The sequence below is a fragment of the Notolabrus celidotus genome, chromosome 9 (genome assembly GCF_009762535.1).
Source record: "Notolabrus celidotus isolate fNotCel1 chromosome 9, fNotCel1.pri, whole genome shotgun sequence".
In the NCBI taxonomy this organism is placed as follows: domain Eukaryota; kingdom Metazoa; phylum Chordata; class Actinopteri; order Labriformes; family Labridae; genus Notolabrus; species Notolabrus celidotus.
The window spans coordinates 13,554,951-13,581,613 of record NC_048280.1 but is presented as its reverse complement, the minus strand read 5'-3'; the positions used below and the strand labels follow the sequence as shown (position 1 = coordinate 13,581,613).

Genomic DNA, 26,663 nt, shown 5'->3' with positions numbered 1-26,663 from the left:
TTTTATGAGGGAGTCATAATTTCCCAGGTTTCATATTCTGACTGTAATATGTCTGTTTGCAAATGAGTTCTAGTTCGTTCTGCGGAGGTTAACGTGATGTTGCTTACTGTTATCAGTGTGCGCGCGGTGACTTGGACTTTTATAATATATTGGAGCGGAGAAGTTTAGAGTGTGTTGTTTGTCGGCGAGTTTGTCCCAGATGGTGAGTGGCAGAAGTTTTACCTACCTCCACCTTGGTGAACAGCGTCGAAAGTTTTGTTTATCCCAGAGGAGTGAACACGCTTTGAGAGGCGTACGTGTGTTATTAGCCCGGCTGCCTGCGGAGATACCCCCCTTAGCGAGCTAGCAAGCTAAGCTAGCTCACTCCACGGAACCGAGAGGACCCCGTAGCCATAAGCGGTGTGTCGCGGTCTGCAGGGGAAGACTGTGAACATCATTTGGACTGGGCAGCGTCTTCCCGGACCCACCGTCATCCCGGACCCACTGTCATCGCAGCAGTCAACCACCCTCTCCGTCAGAGCCCCTCACCGGCTCTCACCAACCAGGTGCACTCTCCCGCTGTCCTGCGGAGGAGCAGTTTTCTCCGCCTCTCCTCCAGCAACTGCGGCAACGTTGGCCAGAACATTTGTTATATTATATTATAAATACTAATTCGGGCGCCCAACTAAATTTAGAGTAATAATTGTGTAGAGTGATAAGAAGTTGAATATTATTAACCCCTTCCCCCCCCCCCCAAGTGCAATAAATTGTGAATAAGTGTCCATTTGGTTTCCTCTCGCTCTCTCTAGACCACAGGTAAATTTAGTTTATTTGTTTGGGTAATTTGGTACATTTATTTAAGAAGTTATGGCATCTGCCAATCCCCTAAGGTGAGAAATTACATACAGTCCTTTAAGCTCCAGCACACTGTCAGTTATCCATCTTTTTGCATCAATGCTATTGGTTGGTTACAGAAAAAAAAATGTATTGAACCATTTCTAGCAGAGTGCTGTGTTTCCAAAACTTAGCCTTCATAATGACTTGAAGCTTTGTTTCAGTTATTGTGGGGAAGTTCAAAGGCACTCCTACCTTTTTAGTTAAGGACATCCTCCAATGTCAGCTATGATTAGGTCTCGAAATACTAATTTCTTGGGAAAACTAGACTAATATCCTTGCAGGTCCATCATGACAAATGCCTTGTATGGTCAGCATCAGTTCTCTTCAGCACCTCATTAAAAATGTAATGACCACATGAATATTTACAAAGTTTAATTACTGCTCTCTATTGCTATTCTGCCGTGCCCTGCACACTATTTTCTTTTCCTGAGGGCAGTCTCACTTCCAAGTGTCGGACGAACACCTCCTTCCACCTTGATGAATATTGCAGAAGTCCGAAGAGCGAGGGCCATTGATGGAATCCACCTCAATCAGCAGGAGAATCGATGGCATACACTCACATTTGCAAAGGCGCTAATTGGTGGCAGTAAAATTCAGCAAGCTGCATAATTTACCCAGGAGAGAAACTGGAGCCGAGTGCATGGAGATCAGCTCATTTGTAGCAGAGGTATTAAAAAGACCCTGTCATTCTAAAATTAGAGGGCCTTCAACACATGCAGAAGAGACCAAGCCAAAGGCCAAATTATTAATGTATCTGCCTGTTGGGGCCAGTGAAATACAAGCAAGAGGAGGAGGGTTTTTTTCTTTCTGGAGAAGTAACACTGAAAACCTCTTCACTGAAGGGACACAATCTCACTGGCATATCTGACCCTCTTCTCTCTATACTTTATTAAGCTGACACAGAGTACAAGCTATAACTGCTGAAAAAAAAGACAAGAAAGGCATCTGAAAGCTGCTCTCCTGCCAGAGAGAAAAGCGTTCAGTGAACATGGAGCTCTTTTTTTGTCTTTATGACACTTAGTGTGCAGGTCTCGGAAAGAAAATCGTTGATTTTGCTCTTGTTGCACTTTTCTTTCTATGTTTGTCTGAGAATGTGTGGAGGAAGTGAGTATGAGGGAAAGGAAAAGAGGATTAAAATGCTACTATAGACAACCCTGTAGGTCTCTGAGGAAATGAGCCCCCTGAGTTCAAAACAGACGTTCAGGGTCAGGGCTACGTTTTCCAGACAGCTGGGAAGAAAAATGAAAATCTTGACTGTGTCTGTTGTTACTATGAGTTTAGGTTCATACCCCACAGTTATCAACCCTCTTATAACGTACAATTTTCAAGGTATTTGGGAGCAATTGAAACTCTCTTTTCTTGTAAGCGTACAAGTGTCTATTTTATCACTTATTCAACTTAAAGATGTAAATCTGTGCAAGACTGGTGTTTTGATGCACAAAAGCTCCCTGTGCTTCTAAGAGAAAACCGTTTTTAGTGACTTAAATAAATTGGGCTTTAAGTTGACGCGAATTGTGTTGACAACACAAAGAATCTATCTGAGAAGAAACAACCCTTCCCGTTGTGTTTGATGCTATCTCCCTTGTTTGATCGCCAGACATGAAACAACACAAACACATTGAACAGGTAAAATAGGCGCTTAAAAGGGACAATATTGTGAAAGATAGGGAGCACACTGAGTGACAGCTTGTTAGCTCTTTGAGGCTTTTGCTCTCTTGCTGTGCAGCAAGCTGATGTTTCCTAACCGTGTCGCTCACATGTGAAGCTCCTGTGATTGTGACAATAGCTTTGACCTTGATATCAGAAGTGTACTTTAATGGCAATTCAGTTTGTCTGTAGATAAGACTTTATCGATACGGGTTTGAGTGGAAAACATCTTTATTCCAAGCTTTTGTGCATCAAACCTGCACATGCTATGGCCTTTAGCATGTTGGAAGACATGCTGGTATGCACATTTGTATTTCAGGGCCTGTGTCCACTGCTGGTGTTTTGAAGCTGGCAGCGGCTTTCTGCTATACAAAACCAATGAAGTTCAGCATTGTTCAGCTCTTGGCCTTCTTAACATTCTCCATGCCAGCTGTTTTTGTCAGGTAGAGAGCTGCTGGAAACATGATTTATTTTTTTTAAGTTTTGTTTTCTCTGTAAAAGTCTGTCCAACAAAAGAAAATGTGAAGGAACAACACTAAACAACCAACTTAACAGTCACTAATAAGTGAAGCAGAAGTGCAGTGGTCAACTGAGGTGCCCTAGCAACTGTAAGAGGATGTGAGAAGCGCTTTGAAGTTGAGGTTGTGGGCACTGACAGTGCAAAAGTAAATGCCATTGGTGGACACAGGCCCAAATCCTGAGAATATAGATGAAATCTTTGTCAATTTTAAATTTCACCATGCCTGTTATCATAGTCATTGTGTTCTTTGTGTAAAACAACAATAGATGTAATAAATAGTGTGCACAAACCTGCAGGAATATAATGTTCAAGAAGTCCACAGATGATGTAAAATGCGTGGAAAAGTATTCCACTGTCAGTCTGAATATTCCTCTCTTGCCTCAGTTACCCAAATACAAAAGAAGGAGAGAAAACAGAAGCTTGAAGTTGTAGTGTTTTATTCATCTTTATGTAAATCCAGTCATTTACGGTTGCCTTAACAAATCAGGAATCAAGTGTGTCAACATCTAGCAGAGAAGAAAGTGCATATGGGGATTACAAAAGAACAGAAACAGAACAAAAAAACAGGCTGAGGGAGAAACTCTCCATCGATTAAACTCTACAAATCCTGACAAGGGTAAAAGGAACATGTTTTAATTGTCTGAAATCTCTCTATGCTGTAGAAAGTTTACAGTTCTGCTGAGACTCTAAGCTCAGGAAGCTATTGTTCATGTCTGAGTAACAGTGTGTGGAGGCTGAGCCCAGAGCTGGTTCACACCATAGAAAAATACCCTGGTTATTTGCATGTATAACTGTACACTACTGAGTTTCTATAGAATAAATGAAAAATGATCCACTCCTACCTACCAACTTCTACCGGCCCGAGGCAGTTATTTCTTAACATCCTCGACCACTAAGAAAGATAAATCCCTCATTGCATTGCTACATAGATAATGTTACAAGTATATGCTCAAAAACCAATATTAGGCTAAGTAAATCCCACACAGTATGTCTTATATGAATACGTATAACAGATCAAATAATGGGAATATGGTGCAAGATAAACTCAGAGAAGATAAACATGTCTTCAGTCAATTCTGAGCTGATTCCAGGTTGCTAATTACCTCCAAACCACTTAAGGCAACATTTCCTCTTACCTGTCATCATGGTGGTCATGGTTAATATATTCTCCTAGCATGACATAGGGTGTTTTTATTTTTAGGTAAAGGCAACTTCTATTTCAAGCACTGTCTTTGCTGACTCAGGGTGATGCTCAGTTTAACCCTATTGCTGTGTGACATTAAAAACAGCACTGTTCCCATGTCATACAGAGGATAATTTCAGCGACAGAGCCTCTGCAGACATTAGCTCTTTAGATGAAAAATAAGACAAGGGTCTTAGTGTAAACATGCAGTTTTTGAGGAAATATCAATGCTGTTTTCCTGCCACGCGTTCGCCTTGGCTTTGACTGAGTCTAGCCTCAATCTCTCCTCTGTACCATGCTTATAGTAAGTCACAGCAAAAAGCTCTATCCTTCAAATGGAGCCTCCTCTGCAGTCTCAACACAAGTTCACAAATGCCTTAATCAATTTACTGAACATCAAAGAAAAAGAAAAATCATCAAATTGGACAATATAAAGGGGGACAGGATTCTCAAAATGCCTCCAGTAAGACCCGATGACCCCGGGAGCTTGGATGCAACGCAAAACAAGGTTGTAGAATGTCCTCTTCTGAGCTGTGAGTGTCAGCCCTGTCCTGTATGATGGTACTGCAGAATGTGAGTTCAGTTCGAAGGAGGTAAACGCTACAGAGGACTGTGCATCAGTTCCGCCTGGGGCAGCAAACTGTTTTTAATCTGTTCTCAGTTCTGGTCCGATGCTTCAGTTTGGATGTTTTTTGTGTCAAAGACCAGACCTCCCTGCACCCTTGTAAACCTTTACCTTCGCTCCATCCAAAGTGATGTGGAGGACTTAAAATGTATGAGGCTGAATACTCTATCAACCCAGTAACACTTAAAGTAGATAACAAATAACACTTCTTTGTGCACATTTTTTGCAACCAAATAATCTATTCAATTAAGATTCTTCTAAATGAAAGTACACAATATTGCTGCAAATAATCTGACTTGTAAATGATGATGAAAACAATTCAGTCGAGTTGACTTTAACCTATGATTGGTGGGTGTATAAAGTGTCCCTTAATCATGAAAAACAGAGGCCCATTTTATTTCAGTTTCAGTTAAAATTGGAGATCTGCTTCATACTAAACTGTTGATGGCTGGACCTTCTGTCAGTGAGTGTGTAGCTACATGTCCACATGCATGTTTGACCAGTGGATGAGAAGCAAACAGGGGTGAACTGCAAACATTGTGTATGTGTGTCTGTACACAAATAGGGCCTCTGTGTAGATATGTGTCTGTGTTTGTGTGTACGTGTGTGTGTACGTGTGTGTACGTGTGTGTGTGTGTGTGTGTGTGTGTGTGTGTACGTGTGTGTGTGTGTGTGTGTGTGTGTGCGTGTGTTTGATCCAGCAGTAGCTACGAGGTGTTCGAGGTGTTGGGGCTCCAGCCCATTTGATAAGCTCTCTCCAGGGTTCTCTTGCAGTCCTGCATCACCGTGCTGAAAACAATGTGGGGGTACTGGACCACCAGCCTCTCCACTGTCTCCTCATTCACCTGGAGAACACACAGAAACACACAATGTTAATATAATGATCCTTCATCTAGCATTTTGTTCTTGTTAAAATAAGATTTAAAGTGGACGACAAAGGTTTTATCAAATCAAATGGGTAAGGAGTGCAATCCTTGTCCCTGAAGAGGTGGACTACCGACTCCCCCTCTCACTCAGACTGCTTAATAGTCACATTAACTTCAGATAAACTGTACACAACAAAGACTGCGGTCCCCTTTGGTTCCGTTGGAGGTGCATTTTGAAAGGTTCTTTTAATGGCCAGTGAGAGCGAGGGAACGATTACAGCAGGAAGAAGCTGTTTTAGCGTGTATGAGGAAGTGTGACTTCTATTCTAATAGAGACGTGACACATTTTTGATCTTTCATTAAAAGGTAATCTTCTGCTTAGCTGTTTTTTTAAAGTCATTGTTAGATGTGATTGGTTGCTGTAGCTCTTATATGACAATATTAATAAATGCAGGTAGGTAAAAGGTTGATAATGTTGGTGATTAGATAAATTGGGTCCATTGTCAAGCCTTGCATTTTTTACACTGAGCATGTAATGATTTGTGCAAGTTGACCAATCAGGAACAGTCTAGGTTGCATGCATTAAAAAAGGCAATCAGCTAAAAAGCATATAAATATAATAAATATGACTTTGGGTCTTATAAATACAGATTTTTTTAAATGACCTCATTTGAGTGGTCAAAAATTGGTGATCCGTCTCAGCATCACTCCATGATGCTTCATTAAGATAATCAAAACACAGATTGGACTGTTAATGCCCAGCAGTTTATTAGACGAATATGTAATATGTAATATGTAATAGGCAATTTCTAGAGATTAGACAGTGCCTGCACATATTCACATACATACACACACACACACACACACACACACACACACACACACACACACACACACACACACACACACACACATTATTGGACCATGGCGATGGGGTTTAACACCAGAGGACAGCTGAGCTCACAGGCTAATGAGTCCTTCATGTTCTCAGAGGACTAGAAAGACAAGCAGCTAATAGCCACTCCCAAACTTCTTTGCCAGGCTAACACTCCGTCAGAGCGTCTCTGACAGCCGAGAGTGAGAACGCCTGAGAATCTGACAAAGAGCAGAGCCAGAGTAACCCTGGAGACCTAAAGAGGTTAACCTCAACCCACCCAGAACAGACCCCCGCCCACCCGCGAGCATGACACTTTCCAGGGGAAATGATGTATAAACACTCGCACACATGTTGAACACACAGTCATCTGTTGTTGCCAAAGCAGTGACAAAGTGTTTCACAGTCTTCCCCCAGCCCCGTGCCCGGGAGTGCCTTTGGTTTCTGTGTTTTCTGGAAGGAGTCTTGCATGATAAGAGTTTCTTTAAGTGGTGGTTATCAGCGTTTCTTGTCGAGTGGCGAAACTGGGAAAATGAATGCACGGACAGATGGACAGAAAGACAGAGTCAAGAGGAAACCAGCAGCATCAGAGAGAGAAATAAGTATGTGGTTGAACAGACCACCAAAGCCTTTTGGATCACAGAAAAAGAAAGATGGAAACTCTACACAGGCCGACTGACTTCAATAAGACTAAGATGCACCATGCCTGGTTAGCTTTTTCTTTGCCAAGAAAGAAACTATAGCTGGAGTTCAGGCTCTTGACGCCAACACACACAGAGACTTAACAGAGTCTTTTTTGGATATACAGGAAACATAAAATAAAATCGAGATCACAGGGTCAAGCAGCTTTCTTACTTTCATTTTTTTTTTTTTTTCCTGATCAGACGCTTGTAGAAAATTTGTGGGAGAAACTGCCAGAAAATGTCTCTGTTCTTGCTCCAGTCAGTGCTGGAGAGACGGATGCACAGAGAGCTTTAAAATTAGAAACAATATTCTGACACCTCAACGTCTGAAAAGGGTGCATTAAATCAGCAGGAGAAGAAATGAGAACATTAAAGCAACACTTTCAGGGCTGTGATCAATGATTCATCGGTAAAGCTGGTGCATTAATAAAGCAGTGGTTCAGGTTATTTTCTAAAGAATCCCCATTATTGTTATGAGGAATTTTAATATTTCAACTGTCAAATGACAGCTTCATGAATCAAACCATCCCATTTTCTCTTCTGCTGTAAAAATCAAACAGAGCAAGTGAAGCTGCAATATTGACCATGCTGGAATAAAAAAGTGAAGACCTTTTAGATATTTTATCCTGAAGGCTTATTCACACAGGGCATGAAAGAGGATATATCAATCAAAGACCTGCTGCTGAGCTCTGAGTCTCTGCGCCTTTTTCCAACATGATTTCAGGAGGTTCAACGGCCAGGCCAAGAGAGCCGCCTATGGAGCCTTTTTTCTGACTGCAGTTAGTTCCATCCACTTGTTTTAATGTGCTTTTTCAATTTAAGCATTCACATTTTTCAGAAAGATGGACTGATGGAGACGTTTGTATTGATATGACATATGTTCCCATCATATTCACATATTGTTTTGGCTTATTTAAGGTTCGAATAGCACTCCGTTTAATATGGCATCACATTGAGTCATTATCTTCTGAGATTTTTCATCTGAACTAAATGGACATCTGTCATTATTTATCTTGATGTAACCCAACTCTTAAAAAAGGCTAAACAGTGGCTGTATATGACACCACACCTCCACCTCCTACCATTGAGAGGTGAAACTAAAGTACCACCTCAATGGGTGTTGACTATGAATGTACACAATCGATTATCTATTAAAGCTGGAGTTGGTAATCAGATTTAGATACACTTTTTGTCATACTGGTTAAAATGATCTTTATGTCTTGATGGCAATCATTACATGATGTGTTCCTAAAAAAGAGTGAAAAAAGCTGCTATCTACAGCCAGAGTAAACCTGGGAAAACACCAACCAATCACCGTTTTTTGGCTCCCCAAATTTTAAACCAATCAAATCCCGTCCAGCCGTTCTGCCCTCCTCCTGCGTGTACATTTCCCCGGCGTGCACTCCTCCGAGTCCCCGTATCCTGCCTCTACTTCCCCTGACTCTATTTACTGCCCCTCTCGCTCGTCCTCGGGCCTGTCCCCTCTGACCTGATGAGGTGCTTTGCTCAGGACTGTAGTCCGGATCAGAGTCTAAAAAGCTCTCACCAACAAGCAGAATAATTAATGACGCTCAGTAAGTCCTACAGAAAATATATATTTATTGTATTTATATATATCAATGTTTGAATGAATGAAGAACTTCTCCTCTTGTCTCTCCTCTCTCCCACTCGCACACTCTACACCTCTCCTGATGCCTTCACTGACCGTCAACACTGTAGGAATTAAGAACATCTACACTGAACACGTTTAACAAACAGTAGAGCTGTTACAGTATTATATATGTGTTATAACTTTTCTCCTGATATCGTGTCACCAGTACAATTGGATAATGCTAGCATGACAGTTGTGAGTACTAACAGCAGCCATGTTTGTTTGTGTTTTTAACTTTCACTATGATAATGTTTTGGTGAGGACCGGTTTTGAATCAGTCACCATCATATGGTCGAGAATCAGCGGCGCTCGTGCATGTGAGCGGGGGGGGGGCGTTGTTTTGGAGGAGCTCCGAGGGACGAGGGGAGGGGTTAGACGGAGTCATGAGGAAAAGCTACATTCAAATTCATGCTGGTTTTCCGAGACTACCAACCCTAGCTTTAAATGATTGTTAAGAAATTACTCGATACGCGCATTTTTGTTTTCAATTTTCCGTCATGTAGAACAAACATCATGTGGTTCCTTATTACACTCAGCTATCAGGGAGGTGTGTTAAGCATGTTTCAATGTGAATCAGCTGACTGAAGGTGTGCGTAGAGCGGAGATGCTCAGCTGGCGGCTGATGCTGAGTGAAAGGTCTCCACGTGCGCTTTTTAAAGAGGATCAATGCACAACTGCTGCCAACAACGACACGGACATGAAGGTTGACAACTTTAAACAGGACATTTCCCCACCTTTGTATACAAAGACAACAGACTGGTGTGAATTGCTAGTACATTATGTTTGCAGACCAGCAACATCAGAGCCGTCTGAGCTTTTCTGCAGCTGGACTGATTATGACCCGGTTGAGCTCCCGGCTAACTCCTGATTGAATACACATGTTTATTTTTCTCAATAAGAACGAGTAGACAGAAAACTGGACACTGTGAGTCTGAAGAAGTTTTCTGTTGAGCCTTTACATTATAAGACTATGTCCGCGGGAATGTTATTATGAGCCTGATCGTTGATAATCAGTGTTAAACATGTACCTGTATTCAACACTGTCAGTTATATGCATCTTGTTGCTGTAGAAAATATAATTTATGGGGAAAATAACGTATTTGGCATTGTTTTTCCACATAAGAATAATAATGTTTTTTTAACTGATTAATCTATAATTGATCCTTAACATTTCCAAAAATTGATCACGGAAAATACTTAAAAAGTACATCCCTAGCGCTGACATAATGTGCTGGTGGAGCAATGCAACCTGGCTGGAGAAGGATCATTTTAACACATGCAACAACTCTTGTGTCAGTTTGTTTCATGTTTTACTCTTGCTGTTTTTCCTCAACTCAGCTATACCAGTAAAAAATATATCAGGAGCCTTATTCATCCCCTCTTGAATTTTTTTTTTTTTTTTTTTAACATCAAATTACTAATTAAATCTGGAATTACCTAAAAAAAAAGAATGCCCATAAATCATCATGATAACGACTAGCTGCTATGACAGAAACTACGTTTAATAAAAATATATCTGACAAGTAATTGAGTTTTCTAGTTTGACCCATGTCCCATCTGTAATAATAGAGGATACAGGCTTTATATCATGATTGCTATTTTTAAGTAAATTGTTTCAAAATGAGCGTTCAATTTATAAGGCCATATACCTTTAAAGTCTGCAGGTTGGGGCAAACAAATTCATTCTTTTTTGGAATTGATCACATGGCCATTTTTTTCTGTATCTTTCTGACTTAATAAGGCGAAGACATTGATGGTTCTTATTTTTTAAGGTTGATGAATTACATTTTTTTCTTTAAGAACGTCCTGAAATATCAAACATCATTCTCTAATTTTTCTATTACCTGGACAAAACATTAGATAAATTGAGTCATTTTGTTTTTGTTACTAAGAACTACTCTGGTTCTCAGAGGTGAAGATAAATTAACTCTGTGCTTTCCTTTCTTTAGAGTTTGCCTGGAAAGTCTGTCAGAATTATGTCCTGGCTCATGAATTCAGAGCTTTATATCGACCTGTCTGTCAACTCGTTATTATTATTTAGGACATTCAGTGTTGAATGGAGAAATGATAGGGAACAAGGGAGTGAGAGATGCTACAAAGCGCTTGATTTGTGTCATTTCACCACTGAGGGTGAGCGTCTTAAACCCTGGCCCGCAGGGGCGACCTCACACCTGTTATCTCTAAACAAACACCTGTGGTTTGCCTACAAAGATGGCTGCACGCTGCCTTCACAGAGGACTAAAGCAGGATCAGCTTAACCAAGGCACCCAGAAGCTGCCGCGACAAAGAGAAGCTAGGTTTGTTATGACATATGGCTGAGCCTCATTAGTGGATAAAATGACAAACCCCTGACTGCCTTCATAACATATTACACCATATTCTTGAAAAGAGAATGAAACATCCCCCAGCTCGTTAATCAGGCCTTAATTACAATTAAAACAGATCTAAAGAATAGACCTGTCAAACTGATGGGAGGCCATAACATTCATTAATGCTAATTAAGAGCAGCTCCACATGCTGAGCAAACACCGCACACACAGAAACAGCTCCCAATCAAAACGCTGAATCATTTTCTAATTGCTGGTTGCAGCTACGCTAAATGTTTGAGTTGCAGCAAGATCACTTTGATTTAAATCATGACAAGATTAACTACTGCACTGCTCTCTGCTGCTGCTGTTAATATTACTGCGTTTGAGAGGGAAAAACTCGCCAAACACTAGTCTTTTCCTGTTGCTCTCAAGTCCTTAAATGTAATTACTGTCTCATACAACTGGCATCAAATGATTGGAAATCAAACATCTTATTATAGAAGAGGGAAATGTCATTCAAGATTAGAGAAAAAATGTTTTTACTATCATTAAAATCACAGTCTGAATATATTTTAGAGTTTAAACACAGCAGGAAAAACTCCTCGTACCTGATTTGAGATTTATCTGAAATAATTGGATCTTCAAATCACACATGCCTCTGCTTCATTTTCAAACAACTTACTGCCAGTGGTTAGAAAAACTTGTACACAGAAAATCAGTTGACTGAGGCGTTTATACATCAGCATCATCCATTAGCTCTCCTCCACTGCAGAATGATGACAACTTGAGTTATTTCAAAGGTTTTAAGGCCTGAAAACAAAACTCTTTTCCATCAAGTTCCAAGAGTTTACAGCTTCAATCCTTCTCTTTCCAGAACTCACGTGTGTGCCCTTTGTATGGCTCTGTGGTATGTTGAATTAGATAAGATGACATCACCACACCTGCTTGGTATTTGCAGCTCAGAGCTCATGTTAGACATGAAGGTCAGGCTGAATGCTGCGGGTAACTGGCTGGCAGAAAGGGGACTCCTCTGATTACCACCGTTGTGCTGCTGACTTCTTAAAGTCTGTGATTCAGCACTTCTTTCCTGGAGTGAAATTGTGTTACTAGGCAAAACTGGGCTTAACTGTATTTTGTTGCTAGGTAACATAAGCTTAAAAATGATGTCAGAGAGAGAGGGACTGGGATGGTGGTTTGGATATACGGCTCTGGCAGGGATTTTTTCTTCTTTTTCTTTAAACAATCCTGATCCAGTGAAGTGTACTGTACAACCCCTCCTCCAAACCTGCTGCCAAGTCTGTAGGAGCGCCATACGATAGAGCAGATCACTACTCACTGATGATTCTAATCTTTGAGAGGCATCTGGGAGCGCAGCCACAGCTATCTGGAGCGAGGCCTATACTTATGATATTTTCCCCCATTTTAACTTCAAAGATGCTGCCCTGTAGATCTGAGCGCGGTGTAATGCATGCTGACGGGTAATGTGCCGTTGTCAGAGTTTACAACAGGGTGAGCGGGATGAGAGGAAAACAAAAAGATGTATGTCTGATAGGCTGTTAGGTGAAAAGCACCTTTTATTTGAAGATGCTGTACAGTAAACCTGATGAGCAAGTGTGCCTGAACGCTCACTGACAGCCACTCCTCTACTTTTACGTGAGACAGTTGAGGGTAAATGACGTTTAGTTTCCAATCTGACCTCTGACCCCTCTCAGAGTGCTCTTATGTGCTTTCATTCTTCCCTGAGAGCTTCTTGATCTTCACATGCAAATGCACTCCATCACCACGTAAAATATACATTTACCTCAAGCCCTGATCCTTCCTCTTGTAAGCAGTGCAGTAAAAATACGTCGTAAAGATGACTAATGCAGCCACTGCTCACATTCTCAGTGGGAAAAAGAAGAACAGGCTCGTAAATCGATAATCAGCTTCACAAACATGAGGATGCGTATCATATTAGCGCGGCGTGGAGAGAACACCCTGTGAGTGCTTCTTGCAATCAAGCGAGGGAAATGGAATAAAGACAGAGGGAGAGATTTTAGGAAAGAGAAGGCAAAACAAAAACATGGCCTCCGCTCCTTTTGAATATATCAAACCTACTGAGAGCTGGATTATTCGTAACAACAATGACCCTGAAAAAATAGCAATAAAAAAAGACTGCTGATTTGGAATAACTGAACAGAATTTAAATGAATGTGCATGCAGATATATGACAACAAAGAAATGCTTAGTGGTCCCTTTGACTGGACAAAAATGAATTAGTTTTCAATAAAAACAGTCCCATTTCCTTTTATTTCCTCTGTGTTTTCATTAAATTCAGCACAGGTCAGCATGGTTCTTTTATTCTTTTTACTTCCTTCCCTCATTCCATTTTCTTTGGCCATGTGGCAGCCATTGCAGGTCCAGGGCCCATAAAGAGAGACAAATACCTCCCGTTCCTTGTCTGCTCTCATGTAGAGAGTGCATCAGTCAACCAGTAAATACATTTGGGGTAAATGTTTAAAAAGCCTGTTTAGGCAGCAGAAGAATGCATTGCATCAGGTCTTAGTAAAAGGCAGCTTAAACAAGCCTGGATTTAAACGGGGCAGATTTATAGCCTTCTTTAAACTGCTCAGAGGAAAAGCCCCTGCTGTAAAGTTTCTAAATGAGTGACTGGACAACCAAAAGATACTTCTCTGTCTCCGATAAGAGGCTGAGGAATGAAGGGGAAAAAAGAGGGTTTCAGAAGTGTTAAGACAAAAAAAAAAGTCACCAGAAACTTATTCTAAAGGATTCAATACTTCTAAACGAACTATTGATGCTTCGGCAGAGAAGCTTAAGGAATAGACTGCTCTTTGCCGAGGAAAAGCTGGAGCTCAAACATTTTGATTTAGTCTCAGAAAGCCAAGCGACCCTCGCAGAAATCTGCAGTGCATGGCTCTGAATGCGCTTTGAAAAAACAGGTCAGGCTCCGATTGTGACAACCTAAGGTCTGGTCCCGCTCACACAACCTCATCTCTGCACAATATCAGGCTGCAGCAGAACTGAAAAAGCAGGGTGTCAGTGCATACACACACATGTATGTAGGGGAGGAATGGGAGCTAAACTGAACAGGGTCAGAGAAAGAGGTTCTGGAGGCCAGGTTTGTAAACCCCACACTCCATCACGCGTGACAAAGGTAACTAAAGGAATGCGTACAAGGCTCAGCACAATCCCTCTTTGCACGCCGGCCGTCTTATCTCTGCAGACTGCAGGAAAACATTCCACGACTCAAGAGGCTTTGCACAGTTTATTTGTTGGTCTCAGAGGAGAAAAAATAGTAAAACACTATCACAGCTACATCTGTTAGGTAGCTCTGAATTACAGCTAATTAAAATGTGAGTTGTTGTGGTGACACAGTGGACAAACAAGCCTCTCTGTGTGAGAGTTGTTGGTGTTCTTGTAAAAATCTAATTTCCATTTCTTTTACTTTGAATAAGTAGTAACTATGGATGATGGGTACTGTTAACTATTTGTTGATACAGTTATCATTAATTAGACTCTTAAGAATCAGTCTTCATTGATTCCCTTATCAGTATTTTGTCATTATTCGGTGGAGGGGCCAGGCGACAATGCATTTTTTAAACACTCATCCTGCTTTGCTATTATTTATTTTCCTATTAGTGAATTTAATTACCCAACCTTGAACACATCAGAATGTAACCTTATGTCACCTTGTTGAGTTAGCTAACTAGCTTCCATCCTGCTGATATCAACAAAGACCTCAACATTGGAGTCCTTTTTTTAACTAATGGGACTTGCCACAAAGTTTGGGTGCAGTTGCTGTGGCTGCTTTGAGTGAGGGACGAGGACTGAGTGTCCCACAGCAGCAGCAGCAGCAGCAGCTGGAGCTGACAGAGTTTTTCCAACCTGAAGACAGTCCAAGGTACTAGATTTTTGTTTGATTTTATGCACATTGCTAATGTGCTTGGCCAGGGTGTGTTTCCTATTACAAGAAACTATTGAGCTCCATAAAACGCACTTTGTTTCCTCTTTATTTTTTTCTTTGATAAAGAAAAAAACAAACTTTAGACCTCTTTACATGTCAAGCCATCATCACAAGCAACTGACCACCAGAATTCTTCTTTGTGTAGTTTAAAACCTGTTGGCTGGCAACTCAATTGTATTGAAAAACTTAATTAGACAATTCATGTATGTCTGTGCAGCAATGATTTGATTTGCAAAAAGGGACTGAGTTCTAAAAATGATGTTACATTATAGGATCCACCGGACTTGATATCAGAATTGATAAGCTAAAACGGTTTTGAAAGAAAGTGGAACTAAGTCCTTATCATAACCAGGTTTTGATCCCCATACCTCCTAATAATCAATGGAAGCCACCTGATTTAGTCCTGATCATCAGTCACCAAGCATGGTCATATTCTACTTCAACATGTCTTACTGTAGCTGTGTGGCTCAGTATGTCTGACCCCCCTTCAGATCAAAGTAGATGCTACATTGACTCTGATCATGTAGTGCAGAGAGAAACTCAAGAGTGGACTGTTCGTGTTGACAACATTTTGGATAGGGTCCAATTGTCCTTGGAACTATTTTAGACATGATCTGACTCACCTCAAGTCCTTTAAAGATTTCCTAATGGATTATACATGATTTATTATTTCTACACATTTGTATTGATAGCATTTAATCAATGTAGGTTCACAGGGGTTTGACATCGTTCTATTTCAGAGTGGGTGTTCGCTTATCAAGACCACTTGTGTCACACACACTGAATCTGACACAAATATAAAGAACCTTTAAAATTGATCAAGATTGAACTTTGAATGTAAAGAAGAAGAGCGGGAGAAAGACTGACAGAGTTCACATCTTACTGCTTCTTCTTCAATTTACAAAGGGCACATTACAGTACAGTAACGTGGGCACATACACACACATACGTGTCTATAACTAAAAGAACAAATTCCAGACCGGCTTACAGGAGGCAAGACACAAGCAGAATTTTTTGAGGATAACCACAACAGAGCGAGTGTTTCACTTTTTGTTTATTTCTTTTGCCTGGCATGACTTCCTTGTTCTTCAGAAGACATAAAATCCAAGGACAGCTTGACCCTGTCCTCTCAAAGTACACCAAAATACAAAATTCCTTGTGATTCTTCAGAGCCAGGAGAGTTTAGATTAGATTTGTGGACTGTTAAAAATGAAGCAGTGATGTCATTTGTGAGCCTGACAGGTGGGGATGACCTAGTGAGAGGCGATTATAATGAGTCACAGGTTAATCTCTGGGAATTATAAAGAGATCAGAGGAGTTTGTGTCGACCTTTTTTGTGTTTCCAAACTCAAATTAAAAACATTGTGTTCACTGATTTCAGCTTTTTGTCCAACTCACTGTCAATTTTAGCACAAATACTAACAGCATGGTGAATCTTGATCTTTTTTTCTGAATTATCTCTCCGAGGCAGAAATGTTTCTGACTGAAATTGTTCAAAGAGCAGCCACAGGTCATCACAAAGCTCTTTTGGCTACACTCTTTACTGCAAACCTGCGAAACATATTCAAACCTCTTTAAATCCATCCCTATTGGCTGCTCTTTCTCCAATCAATTACAAAAGTGCACATAAATGGGAGGCTCAATCGATATCAGCCCAAACAAAAAAGGGAAAAACCCAAACTCATCTGGATGTATCAAATTTAAACAGACACAGTTCCAGTGAGGGAAGCTACACTGTCATTAGCATTAATAGCTAATTTATCAGCAGCACAGTCAGACACTTCGCCTGCAGGCAAAAAAAAAGGGCTGCGACCTCCTCCTGCTGTCTCTCTGAATATCTGTGGAAAAGGAAAACACACTGAGCCTAATATTAGTTATACCTCCAAAAAAACATCAGAATTGGCAAAGTCTGAGTATCCAGGCCACACTGAGTCTCGTCTACTGTCTGCCCATGACTCCATGAGATTATGTTGACCTCCGTTGTGATGAGTAAACACCGCTGGATGAGGAAGGAGGGGGGAAAAAGGGGGAGATGGGGCAGGGGAGGCTGACTTGGATGAACTAATTGAATGAACAAAAGATGTGAGCGGCATCCAAAACTCACACAACCTTTGCTGTCCTTGCTTGGAGGAGAAGAAGTAAAGGAGAAGAAACAGAGAGACAAAAAAGAGGGAACAAGGGGGAAAAATGAAGTGAGGACAAGGAGCAGGATAGGTGAAGAAATACATGTGTGTGTGAGTTTGTGTGTGTGGTAGGTTTTTGTTGAAGGGCAAATCTGAGATTCCTTTCAGATACTCAGTGAACTCTGTCGGTGTCTCACTTTATTTCACCCTCTCTCCTTCACTGTCCCTTTCTGCTGCCCTTTAGAAACAAGATGAAGGGATGATCAGGAGTCGGCTTCAGTTAAGACCGCCAATCAATACAGCTCCTCTGTGTGGGATGAGACTCCAAGATTACACCGAAAATCACAAATAGCAAATGACTCTTTCAAACTACTTTCCCCGACTTTGAACGTTCAAGCCTGACCAAAGCCTGGAAAATAGGAACCACAGAAACCTGGCGATCTTACACTTGATGCTGTGCATGCACTATCCGTCTCCTTATTCCCCTTCGCTTTCGGAGCCTTTAAACCGAGGATCCCTGCCGTTCACAATAACAACACTCATCAAAGAAAGTTTTGCCCAACTCCCAAACTCTCATTTCCTAAACGAGTCTTAAAATGCCTTTTAACTCTTCACCATGCTTCATCGTTGTTTTCCTCACTCTAAACCTCCAGGCCCTGAACAATTAGGCCCTTGTTTATGTCTGCAAATTGCTGCGCCGTGCCGATCTGTGTATAGTCCCCGGCAGCTGGATGCACCAGTGGAACGGCCATATTGATTGGGATGTCTGTTCTTTTAACAAGGTCTGTCTGGTTGCTTTATCGCGGGGGTGCTGTGGTGCTCATATGTGTCCCCGGAACGACGCTTCACCTCACTTCAGGTAATGTGCGCACATTTCAAAACTGCTAACACGGAACACTTTTCAGGGGTCCATTTGTATGGGAATTAGCAAACATACACTCCACTCTCTCCTTTCCTCTTTGTTACTGTCATTTGTTGCATCATTTCATTCTTTTTCTCCTCAACGACCCTCTTCACCTCCCTTCTTTTACTTTCTATTCTGCTCCATTACTTTGATAACTCTTACACTCTCCAACAGCCGTCCCTGAAGGGGGCCAGTAGCAGTCAGTGTCATTATTTTCCCAGTCTGGCTTCGTGCTGACTGCGTGAGTTTGCTCCCCTCTCCGCTTCACAACCTGGACTGCCCATTTGTTTTCACTCTAATGAAGAAGTGGGAACGAAGCAGAGGGGGGAGAAGAAAGGTAGATGAGAAAAAAGGAGAGAAGACGAGGATAGAGATAAGAGAAGAGGTAAAGACAGGAGATGAGAGGGGAAAAAGAGGAACAGTTTGAGCAGGCCTTGAAAACGCTTCTAAAGAAAACATTCCACCGGGGCTGAATAAGATCAAAATCCCCGAAGTGATACATCAACGTAGCTCTATGTAGCTGGCATTATAGAGAACAGCAAGTCCACGTATATAAGAGGACATATGAGAACAGTGTGAAGATAAGAAGTAAAATGATTTACACTCTTTGACAGTACAGTATGTTTCTTCAAACTCTAATAAAGCTTACAGCTGGATCAAGGGATCAGGCACTTATCTCGAGCTTTAAATATCACAACACTTGCATTTAGTGAGTCTGGCATGTTTATTTGTGTTTGTGTCTCTGCGTCTGCCCAATCCAAAGAGAGGAATGTTGTTTCTAGATAGTAAAAGTTCTGGTTTAAATATATCTCTGACAACAATGGACTGAATTTCACTGCTCCACAGCCTCGCCTGGATTAATACATAAAGTTCCATTGTGTTTGTGGAAGTGAAGAAAGATGAATTCCTCCCACAGAGAAAGACCTTACATTTAACAGTAGACTCACTGGGGAGTCAGGCTTCTCTGAGACACATGTACTGACATATGTGCAACTGCCGAGCCAAAAGGATCCGTTTTTCTGAAGATTAAGGCACTTTTTCCTTGACTCTTTCAGCTGAACACTTCAAAAGACTGGCACAGCGGCATAGCAGAAAGAGGATGAAATGAATTGATTTGATTATTTTTGGGTGAGTCTGGATCAATTGCATTCTTTCCCCTCGCCAGAACGGGCTGGTTTGGCCCCCGAGGGCAGAGGGGTGTAATCATTTGAGGCGGGCAGAGCACGCCATTCGCCCAGGCCTGGAGGGGTTCTGATTTCAATGCTCCATTATGAGCTGTGTTAACAGCAAATAACATAAATTCCTCTCAGAGAACACACACAGTTACACGCAGACATGTTGTATCAGAGCATGTATAAACACACAGAGACACAAAGGAAATCTGGACTGATGATGTGAATGTAGTCGGGCACACATTTCTTTCCATAAAAATATATCACACAGCTGCTGAGAGTCTAAACAAGTAAATATCCTTACAATTTAATAGACTTCAGATCTGTGCTTTTGCTAAAGCCTGTGTTTGCACATAACTATGAAAAGATCTAAACTCCTCATATCAGCAAGAGTGACAGTGGACACAACCTGCCAGAAAAAGAAAATGTATACAGTGTGGAAGTCAGTTTGTATAAACTGTGATGGAGTAAATCGATCCTTCACACTACTCCACATGAGGAGAGCCAGATGGATCCTGTTAACAGTTCTTAAATGAATTCTACACTTTCTAAGTCCTGTGACATTCAGGGAAGCTGTTTCGCTACAATTTCAGCATTTTGACGATTCCAAACATATCTACACGGGTTGAGCTGCTCTGTAAAGATGGAGAGCTAGGTGGGCTCTCTCTGCTTCAGTTCAAGGTTATCACAGGGCTGTATTCAGTGGTGGTTCTAGACCAATTTTACTGAGGTGGGGGGGCAGGCTGGGGCCAAGGGTGTTGTCAGAGGGACACATTCAACCCTGACAAAAGAGACCCTCAGGAGATGAGCATGTTGACTTTACCTTTGTAATGACTTAGAACTAGGTAACACTACACAGACATAATGTAGCATTGTTTTATTAGCTATTAAAATGCATAGTATTTTCTCAGCTAACAGTGCTTATTCAATATGTTAATTACTACATGGATAGAGTTGTCACAATAACGAAATTTCAGAAAAAATCTTACAATAATAACTCCTGCTTTGATATCATTTCATCAGAATTTTTTCTCTTGCACACCCAAAATGAGTGCTTGTAAAGAAAAAGTTACTGAAAGTCTCAAAATGAGCATTCATCATCTAGTGGTGTGCCCTCTGTCTGTCTATTTTATTATACTTATTTCGTACTAATCATTGTGCAGGGTTGTAAAGCTCCCTGTCAGCAGTCTGCAGGCCAGGACTAATAAAAGTCATACATGGACCAGGTGACATTGCGGTCTGTCTCCTCTGCTCTCTGTCTGTCTGAAACAGACATAAATGTAACATGTGCAACGTATGAGAAACAAAAGTGTAATGGAAAATTTCACACCTTTCTGCACATTTCTGCACATTTACACAAAAGCGATACCAAAGCTTGTTTTATTGTATAATATTTGTTTGGTGTGGAGAGGGGGCAAAGGGGGGTCCAGGTTCAGTTTTATAGGGGCACTGGCCCCTGTTGGCCCCTTCCCAGAACCTCCACAGGCTGTATTTGTCTCCAGCTGACAGGGACCACTCTGCAACCTGACTCTGTGGTATCAGACGTGGCTGTTTGTGTGAGCGTTTATGTGTTCAGTATATTCACACATGCACAAAACTCCTGAAAACTTACAGAATTTTTGGGGTGGGCTGCTTGTGTGAACACAAACAGCAGAAATGTTCACCCTGGTGAATTTCTACATGAAGTTATGGTGAGTGAATATTAGAACAGAGAAGGATAGATAGGGAAATTTACTGCGAGCGAGGGTGGTGATGGTGACAGGGTGATGATGTTTATCTCTTGCAACCATTGCCAAGAACAGCGACATGTAACAGGACGAATAAAGGCATCCGAGGTTGAAGGAGAATCATTCTCAAGATGAGAAGAGTGTAAATGTCTGCACAATGTAGCTCCTGATGTCACGTCCTGCCTCCCAAGGCTCGCCCACCAACCCCTTCATCCAACATGGAAAACTGAACGTGAAGTATGAATGAGCAACTTTGGAAAAATTCAGGAGTGCATAAGGAGCCATAAAGGAGACCAAAATACCAAGATAAAGAAAAAAATGAAGTACTCTGTGGAAGTTACTTGAACATCTGTAAATGAGAAGACTATAAATGGCAGCAGAGGAGATCTGTTTGCGAATGCATTACATAATCATCTCTAATCTCAGCCAGATTTCTTCTTGTGTTGTTATTTGTACTAAATTCCTACAAAAATCACATCCTGAACAGAAACCAAGCAAAGCCCATGTATGGGAAATATTAGCATAGGAGTGTTTGCAATATGTCCATAACACTGTCAACACAGCTCCTGTGAGGAATTACTACCTGCCAAAACACACCACTGTGTGGAAGTGTGTACAATCCTTTCTTTACGCAATACTAACATTTATGGTTTGTAATTATTTGGTTGGAGACACCATCGGTGACCCTCTCAGCTCCAGTATGTTGGTTTGGACATTAGCTGGTTTATGCATAAACATTGAGATGGTTCCTTAATTGTGAGCTAAACAAGTGGAGGTTGTTACCAACTCAGCTAAGAGTGTTAGAGCAATTCAAATCAATCAAACTTGATTCAATGAAAATGGGCACACATTCTTCCTGTAAATACTTTTGCCTGATATCTCTTCCTATTATGGTCTTGTGTTTTATCACTAATGCTAATACTGTCCTTAAAAAACCTAAGAGCAAATCAGAAACGTGTACTTCACCCAAGGAATCCAGCTGACCTTATGTGACAGTCATGTATGCTTCAAGCACAAGGCTGAGGAAAGAAAAAGGCAAATGAATGCATGGGAAAAGCATCCTAGTGGAGAGTTTAATGAAATGAGGCATGAGGAAGAAAAATTCTAATAGATTTGTCAAAATAAAGAAAAGAAGCTGTGACTGAGAGTAATCTGAGGTAATTTGCACAAGACTTTCATTATGTGGAAACCTTGTGGTTGGAGGGTTATCTTCCAGTCTCCGTTTTTTTTTTCCCAGAATAAAATTTAGTGAAGAGATGAGATTAGTTTGGCATTAGATTAAATTGGTCATGCTTCTGAATTTTACTGCTGTGATGCACAAATAAACATGGTACAACTTTGGAATGGTTGAAATGTCAGCTGCGAAAAAGAAAAATAGCAAGCAATGTGGACACTGCCTCTAATGAAAACAATTTTGTAAAGTACTTTAAAATATCGATTTGACTCATTTAAGAGACAAGGCGTGCAACATCGATTACAAACACTCTGGAACCAATTTAAAATCTTTAAAACAAGCAGTGGTCAAAGCAGTTGTAAATGGTGCAAAATTGACTGTGTAGCTTTAGTTGAAAATAATACAGTGTGTGTGATTTGGTCAGATTTTGTATTATTTTGATTTAAAAGACACTAGATTCCTTCAGGCAACAAGGAGAAAGGGAGGCAACAGGGTGACTAAAGGAGCACCAGCTCTACAAAAAACACCATAAAAACAGGCAGTATAAAAAGATGAACAGCATGACAGCTCCCCAGAAGTGAAGTCAAAATGTTTGGAGCTCCACCTTCTGACTGGCTGCAGTGTAGGTCATATGACCCGCCTCCTTCATGTTAACAGATGGGATATGGGTCACACTGTTTAATCAAAATACATATCAAATAACTTTTTCCCAAACATGTCTTCTGTTGTTAAAGTAAATTGGCATCATACTGACATATGATCAAGTTTAATGTAGTTTTCATTAGTTAATTCATGCTTAAATAGTGGTATGATCTCATGATTGACAATTTCGTTGACAAATCCAGCTACACAAACTCACTCAAATGTAGAGAAGAATTAACAAGATAAAAAAAAAAAACAATAACCAAAGAGTCATTGAACTTTCCATAGCCATGAGTGTCTGCTACAAACCTACTCAAGTAGCTGTTATGCTCTAGATCAGGGTTTCCCAAAGTGTGGGGCGGGACCCTTTCGGGGGTCGCAAACACAAATGGGGGGTTGTGAGATGTCTTCCAGAACGTTTTTTTTTTTTAAGTTATCTAAAAATAGTAAATTTTACCCATTATAGTAAAAAATATCGACAAAATAGTAGCTAATCTTGAAATAAAACCTTGAAAATATAAAATGTAATGAATTTTCTGCCTTTCTTTTTGCCTGATGATTCCTAAGTTTAGGGTTAGTGAACAGTTAATTATCAAAAGCATCAGTAGCAGTAGATTAATTCATAACGGCACAGGAAACGCAGCCACATGCTCATATAGGTAGGGTCATTTTCTGCAGACCAGCTAAATTAAGCCACATTAAATCACTTGGAGGGACAGTGAGGGTCACGAGTCTTTGGCACCTATATTTTGGGGGTCGTAGGCTGAAAAGTTTGGGAACCCCTGATCTAGATTGTGTCCATCTTGAAGAAGCTTTGCCATGTTGTGTAAAGTGAAATGTGTATTTTGGTTAGTGGAAGGGACGGGGCACCAATGCTCCACCAGCCATTCTCTGATGTGCTGTCTCTAAATGACTTCACAAGTACAAGATGTCAGTGAGGGGTATTTTGGCTTCATTTTTGTTCAACAGGAGGAAGAGATGTGTCGTCCATCTTTTTTAAAAAAAGCCACAGGCTCAAATCAGTATAACCACCAGGTCAGAGTTAATTTGAGTACGATATCAAACAGTCTCTAATTCTGACCCTTTTTGGAGTGGACTGTCAGCTCCAGTAAATGTCTAAATGTGAAACTAGTACAAATTCTGTTTAAAGGTCAGAGAGAAAAACAAAAGAAAAGGGGTTTTAGTCGGTGTGATTGCAGAATCTGAAGAGAATCAGGAGAGACAGGAGGTTTGAGGGAGAAGAGAGAGAGGAGAGTAGAAGCTGAGGAGAAGGTAGCGCGGTCAGCGACGCCCCTGGGCCGACTCGTAGATAACCACAATCCGCCTGGTCCGTCTCTGCGTCTCACCTTTTTACCTCTTTAACTCACTCTGTGGCTCTCATTTTCTCTGCGACCAGAGTACCGACAACAACCTATTTCTGTTTATTTGTTTCCCTCTGAGCGAAATTCGTATTACCCTTTTTTCTCCCAGAGTCTGCTCCTGAAACCTGACCTTATCTACTGTAACTCCCTTTTTCTCCAAACACAATAAAAGACAACAACATCAAGCAGAATAAAAGAAAGTAGCCGCCATGTCTTTTTTCTTACATTGGCCTAACCAATCCTCACCTGTGCTCCAGACTCATTTGCAATGCAAACACAATTTTAGGACATGAAATTGGGTGAAGAGGGCAAGCATGCAGCGAATTAATTCTGTGATCCAGAGCCGGTAATGTACCTGACCTTGGAAACTGTCAAAATCATCTCTCTGCTCGATTCACACTCCATTACAACTCTAATAGCAGCAATTACAGCTTTATTTAGCTATTTCATCCCCAAATTCCCCCATCACAGCAGAGGCAGAGTAATTATGTATCCTTACAACCTAAAGGCCAAGTTATGAGCATTAATATCACATCTGAAGAGAGGGATGGATAAATACGAGCAGAGGGAGAGGTGAATTTGTTCATCGGGAGAGCAGGAGCTGGAAAGCATACAGTGGAGAGAAACTAAGAAAAATTGTTATTCCAGTAAAGATGTAGGTCATTCCAGAGCAGATTTTTTATTAGCATGGCTGCAGATATCGATTGTTGGGTCACTGAGGCAGAAGGGAACTAAATGAAAATGGAATCTAAGTGATCACCTGCGATGTAATGCAGTTACTCTTTATTACTCCCAGATAAATATGATAGATACACATTCATGTCCGCAATAACGTGAATTGAATGCGCCGCTTCATCACTGAGACCTTACGCATGGGGGTCACTGTCCGACCCTCATATGTTTTAATTTTATTACAGTATAAATAGATAAATATGATACACTGATGTTCTTGTCGCACTTAACGATCTCTGGGTAGGAATTTTTATCAGAGAAATCCATAGGGTCAGCCTGGAGGCCGCGACACACAGATATCACTGATCTTATGATGAAGAAATAAAAATGATGAGTTCCCAACCTGGTGAAAGGCCTCCTCTATAAGTCAAAATCTCTCCTTCTGCCTCTGCTCCCCTGCCAACTTCTACTCGCACTTTTTTTTAACTGCACAGCAGAGGCTCTTAAACTCGTTCAGCCCGAAACCCAAATGTAAAAATTTAGCCCCAATGAGAAAACAAAAAGCTCATTAAAACATACTGTTACACTCACCATATGGAGCCCCATCAGCATTGGGATTATGGCCTAGGTTGTGTACCAGCTCCAATACAAGAAAACAGGCTGTACAGTGAAAGTGCAGAGGAAAGTTTCTGGGTTTAACCAGCTGTTCACTTTGTCTTACTTGTCTGCCCTCATCCCACTCATGTCAGCCTGAATGATCCCACACTAAGTGGATGCATCTGTGTAGTAGACGCTCCTACTGAACCAGACGGGGGTTGTTACCATGGCACTTCAACTAAATGTGCATCCATCAGGTTAGTGATTGGACGGTAAGAGGCCAGAAGAGAGTTTAAGGGTGACTTTGGATGGATCAGCATCTCAAAATAGGTTTGAGAGGGGTCGTTATGTCACTTTTCTTCTGTAATCACACAACAAGCTGACTCAAACATGCATCACACAGACGTACTGGGCACAGGAGGCAGTGGAGGCAGTGGATTAGCAGCTCGACATACTCTCATCTGGATGCATTTCAATTGGCCGGGTTCCCTAACCTGGGTCTGTGGAGGGTTCAAGTGTATGTGTTTGATTATGTCTTGTGTTTTTGCATGTGCACAATGGTGAAGTCAAGAATATGAAACATATGACAGACAACAGATCTTTTTATACTGCAGTAACTTTCCCCTTAATTTATCAGAGTGAATTGGCTATTATGGATATTGAGCCACTCATGTGGGCGACTGCTTAAGGGCAGAGCTCCACATTATTGCTGGCTTGTTGGCCTAGATGTGTGATTGACAGACTCCAGGCCAGCTGATTTTATGTTTCTCTGGCCTGCTCAGACCATGAGAGATAAGAGATCATGTTGCAGATAAGATCACGTCACATACTTTCACATCTTGTCCTGTGACACTGGGTTTTTGTCACTGACTCCTGTCATCTCTAAATTACTGCTACAGCATCATTGTCATATAAGCCTGCGAGCATGTCATAGTGGAAAAGAGTTGCCGCTGACAGCTTCACTGCTGTCACTCTTACGAGCGTTCTCAGTACACTCAAGGTGCACACTCGGACACTGACTGTGGCACAGGTTTTCTTTAAACTTTGTATGTTTTTAAAGCCAACGGTTCCAAGCCACAAGTTGGGCCAAAGT

At 41.1% G+C, this 26,663-nt stretch overlaps 1 protein-coding gene across 1 annotated transcript in view; it reads right to left on the bottom strand.

Moving 5' to 3' along the window:
* Positions 1 to 3,463: 3,463 nt before the first annotated feature.
* The window catches only part of fbxl17 (F-box and leucine-rich repeat protein 17), a 300,805-nt gene continuing 277,605 nt past the window's right edge, over positions 3,464 to 26,663 (bottom strand). Inside the window, exon 11 of the mRNA XM_034692622.1 lies at positions 3,464 to 5,696. Within this exon, the coding sequence (XP_034548513.1) occupies positions 5,559 to 5,696 (138 nt within the window). The 3' untranslated portion in view covers positions 3,464 to 5,558. The remainder of the gene's footprint in view (positions 5,697 to 26,663) is intronic.